This window comes from Lygodium microphyllum, chromosome 23, assembly GCF_053477565.2.
Source record: "Lygodium microphyllum isolate KBCC chromosome 23, Lygodium_microphyllum_v1.1.10, whole genome shotgun sequence".
Taxonomy (NCBI): Eukaryota; Viridiplantae; Streptophyta; class Polypodiopsida; order Schizaeales; family Lygodiaceae; genus Lygodium; species Lygodium microphyllum.
This window is the reverse complement of record NC_141157.1, coordinates 43,409,165-43,413,632: the sequence shown is the minus strand read 5'-3', so window position 1 is coordinate 43,413,632 and position 4,468 is coordinate 43,409,165. Positions and strand designations below refer to the sequence as shown.

The 4,468-nt window shown below is 45.4% G+C and overlaps 1 protein-coding gene across 1 annotated transcript; it reads right to left on the bottom strand.

Moving 5' to 3' along the window:
- Positions 1–1,798: 1,798 nt before the first annotated feature.
- LOC148016111 (uncharacterized) lies at positions 1,799–2,437 on the bottom strand. Its single transcript, XM_087663717.1, has 2 exons — positions 2,252–2,437; positions 1,799–2,164 (listed from the first exon to the last, which is right to left on the bottom strand). Exons 1-2 carry the CDS (start codon positions 2,435–2,437, stop codon positions 1,799–1,801), a joined length of 552 nt encoding a protein of 183 aa, XP_087519843.1.
- Positions 2,438–4,468: the final 2,031 nt, after the last annotated feature.

The window sequence follows — 4,468 nt, the reverse complement described above, 5'->3', positions numbered from 1 at the left end:
GATTTACATACCTCACAAGCTCGCCCATCTTATAAATACATCTTTTCAAACTCCTGTCTGCACAATGGTCGATGCTAGTAGGTAGTATGAACTGCGCACATAAGAGCACATGTATATTTGAATTAGGGCATTACAAAATTTAATTTCAACCTACAATAATTGGAAAACACTTACTTGGAGCATCTTGTGCCAATCGTGGGACTTCAACCCATGTAGTTGCTCAACCCCTCTTTTCTTAGTGGTTGTAAACGCTCCCTTCAACGATCTCATGCATCCAGTGGGAGTACGCAAAGTGGTGATGGCTTGCTTTACCTGCTTCTCCTCCTTCTTTGATATAATCCAGGGAGCAGGCGGAAGACGAACGTGCCCACCCTCCTCTCGTGGCCAAGCTTGACGCATACGTCCTGCGACTGCAAGTCCTCCCGTACGCTAACATTGTCTCTTTTACCAATAACATGTTCCCAAATACTAGATCCCACATTCTTGAAGATGTGCATGGGATCAAGAAGATGGTTGATCTTGAGATGGGTCCAATATGGTAGCCGGAAAAAAATGGAGTACCTACACAAGGGATTGCAGACTGTCATCTTTATTCCAACTTTAGAGACTACACAAAACAAGATTGGAAACAATGGAGATGTACCTGTTCATGCCATCTGGAGGAAGAACATTTGAAGACTCCCAAATACGCTTCCAATCTTTTGCACGAAGTGTCTGTGGATGAATGTTCCTCTTACTAGGAGCATATTTAGGGTGATCTGATGGGAGAAATCGATGATGATTATCGAATATGGTCTTACACAAACCATCAGCATACTCATGTACCAATGAAGGGCCACATATAGGACATGCATGTTTACCCGATGTCCTCAAACCTGTTAAAATAAAAAAAAAGTTAGAATAATAAAGTCAATAGTTATAATTGATATAGCTAGTAGTATTAGAGTCGGGAGGTAGTTAGAATTCTTACCAGAACAATCGCTGTATCCTGGAAAGTCATGCATTGTCCACATCAACACTGCTTTTAAGTCGAAGTGTCGAGAGGAGGGAGGCCTACTAATGTCCACTACCGCAACACCTCTCCATAGTTCCTCCAACTCATCAATCAACGGTTCAAGATAAACATCCATATGCTTGACTTTATGTTTCCCTGGAATCAGAAGGGATAACATAAGATGTCCCTTCTTGATCGCCATTGATGGTGGAAGGTTGTAATTCACCAACACAACCGGCCACACGCTGTATGCGGTGCTCTTGAAACCAAACGGATTCACTCCATCCATACCTAGGCCAAGTCTCAAGTTTCTGGGCTCTGTTTTAAAGCTGGGCCACTCATCTTCAATATGCTTCCAAGCAGGAGTGTCTGCAGGAATTCTCCACATGCCATCATCCGATCGATGCGAGGAATGCCATGACATGAGCTCTGCTATGGATTTGCACTTGAACATGTGTTTGATGCGAGGAATTATAGGAAAGTGTCACAAGACTTTACGAGGTACATCAAAACTCTTCACATCTGTTCTATACCTTGCTTCACCACAAGTGGGACACTGTCGAGCCTCCTTATGCGTCCCACGAAAGAGAATGCAATCATTGATGCATGCATGTAGGCGATCATAATCCAATCCTCCAAGAGATGTCACATAGCGCCTCGCTTTGTCTCTTGAGGTGGGTAGTCTATTCCCCTTTGGAAGCATGTTTGATAATAGCCTGCATCCAATATCATCAATTAGCCCATAACCCTAAACCCTATACTGTAAACCAAAAACCACTAACTCAAATTTGCAAGTTACAATGCTTACTTCAATAATGCGTCAAGACTTGCATTGCTCCATCCATAAACTGTTTGTATATTGAGCAGTTCAAGTGAAGCACGTAAAATAGAGAATGTGCACCCTTCAAAAACCGGTGTCGATGAAGCGTTGTAGAGATGCTCTTGTTCCATATCATTGTCGTCCACACCTTTGCGATCATCCCTAAAAAGATTCCGTACCATGTCATCAAACACTTCCTCTTCCACAACTTCGTGGGGTGCAGGGCTATTGTCATCCCTTTCCCACTCATCTCTGACAAGAGATCCTGAAGCTCTAGCATCATCTCGTCGACGCTTTGCATGCTCTCGCCGTGCGTATGGCACCATGTTAGGGTGTGGTACTGCATCCTGCTTCAATCACAGTATATATATTACAACGCGCTCCATTAATTTGCACACCATGAGTTATTTTAATACTTTCAATTCACATCTTCTCACATCTAAACCTGTTTGAATCCATTCTCCATACATCGAGATGTGATTCAATGTAATTCGACGCGCTCGTACAATGCACCCTTGACATCGATTACACGTACACTTGATCCTTTGTGCCAGCCACACGTCGCGATCACGATGACGCATTGTCTCATCCTCACCAGAACTGCTTGAAGAGGATGATGACATGCTATGTCCAAAATAACCAATACAGAAGTAGGATCAGTTTTTAGTGAAATCATACACATCCTATGCACAAAACAATGGATACACAAGAATAATCAGTTTTTAAAAAATGTATAAACAGTCTCTGTGTCGCGTGTACAGGCGCGTCTACAATGTGTTCTGCTGCACTTTTACACGCGCTTTTACACGCGTGCTTTTCGCGTTTACCTGCCGCGCGCGTCGCTTTCTTTCTTTTAAAAGCGCGCCCTCTTTCAAAACACTTCTTCTTTCTGCGCCCGCTTTCTTTCTTTCAAAAGCCCTTCTTTTAAAACCGAACCTGCCTCTTCCAACCAGCCTTCTCCCTCTTGGACTACCCAAAAGAAGCAAAGGGTGCAGACAACATAGAAAGGGAGAGAGAAGCAAGAATCAACGAACTCACTTTTCAAAGACTTTTCAAAGAGGTTGGTTGTCGTTTGTTTGTTTTGGCAAATCTGTCGCTTTCTTTCTTTCCACCCGTGCTATGTGTACTTGAAAGCGACAGAGGATAGAATTGTAAGAGATATTGTAAGAGATATGTTTATTTTCTAGAATGGTAGATATATGTTGTAGGTTATATATTGTAGGAGATATATTGAGGAGATATATTGTAGGAGATATGTTTATTTTTTATATGCATGTTTTGCTTGGTTCATTGAGGCGGAATTTCGACGCTTCGCAGATTCTTCATGGATCCAGGCTCTTCCTCCGATCCGTTGGCATACGCCACTTGGATGATGGAGATGATAAACCATTTTGGGCGCCATCCTAATCCAGTGGAGCTGACAGAGTATATGTATGCCCATCCTCCTCCTAGACTCCCAGGTCACACCGCGTCCCCAAGTACACAAGCCTCTCCACTGCCGTCTACGCCTGCGAGTCCGGCGAGACGTACCCCTGCGCATACACGCTCACCGAGGAGACACACCCCTGCACGGACACACTCACGCACACCCTCCTCTGTACCGTCACGTGAGGGCTCACGGCCACCATCACGTGCTCCCTCACAGTCACAGTCACGTGCAGCCACCCCTAGTCATGGCTACTCCCGCAGTACAGATGAGAGCCGACGCCGCAGTAGGGAGAGCGGGAGTGGAGGATTATGTGGCGGGTGCTTTGGTGGGGGGGGTAGTAGGGCACGTGGTGAGAGAGGGCATGGAGGGAGGCATGTACGAGGAGACAGTGAGGAGTCGGAGGAGGCGAGAGAGGTGGAGGGAGAGATTTTCTACGATGTTACGGATAGGGGCGGGGTAGTCATGGATGCGAGAGGGAAAGAGGTGATGGAGTATATGCGGGGGGTAGTTTCAAACATGTATAGAAACTGTTTTGTAAAATTTAAAGATCAGGAGAGCCGGTTAGTTAGGGAGGTCCTAGATAGTGTACATAGTCGGTACCCCAATCCCCCACGAGCGACATTCTCGGATGTATGGGGAAGGACGCGAATAAGGGAGATCTTAAGTAATAAAAGATCTCACCTTAAGAAACTCGCGTACGATGATGGGGTGAATGTAGCTGCGGGTGGCTATCCTTGTGAGAAACCTGCCACTGCCCACAAACGCGAGTGGAAGGAGGCAAAGAAGCACGCAGAGGGAGGCGTGAAGAGCAGGCAGCATGTGGAGGCACGACGGATCTAGATGGAGACCATTGGATCGTCGCATTTCGGATCTGGCGGCGTCGAGTCATGGGAGGCAGAGTTCGTAAGTAACTTGCCTCTTTATTTGATTGTTTGCCAAATTCATTGATTCTATGATTGTTTTGATCTTACAAACTATCTTGATTATGTTACAGCGAGGGGTTATGGGGAGGAGGCCCACAGCCCACGAGACTGGGTATGCTCGCCGCAATAGCAGACGTGACACGTGGGCCATCTTCAGAAACGAGGGACGTATTACGGATGCGCAGTTTGACGCGGCCATGAGACCATACGGTCGACAGGTACTTGAAAACTCTAAATGAATGATTTCGGTTTATTTAATTGCATATATATGTATACTTATATACGGTATATTTCTTGAACAG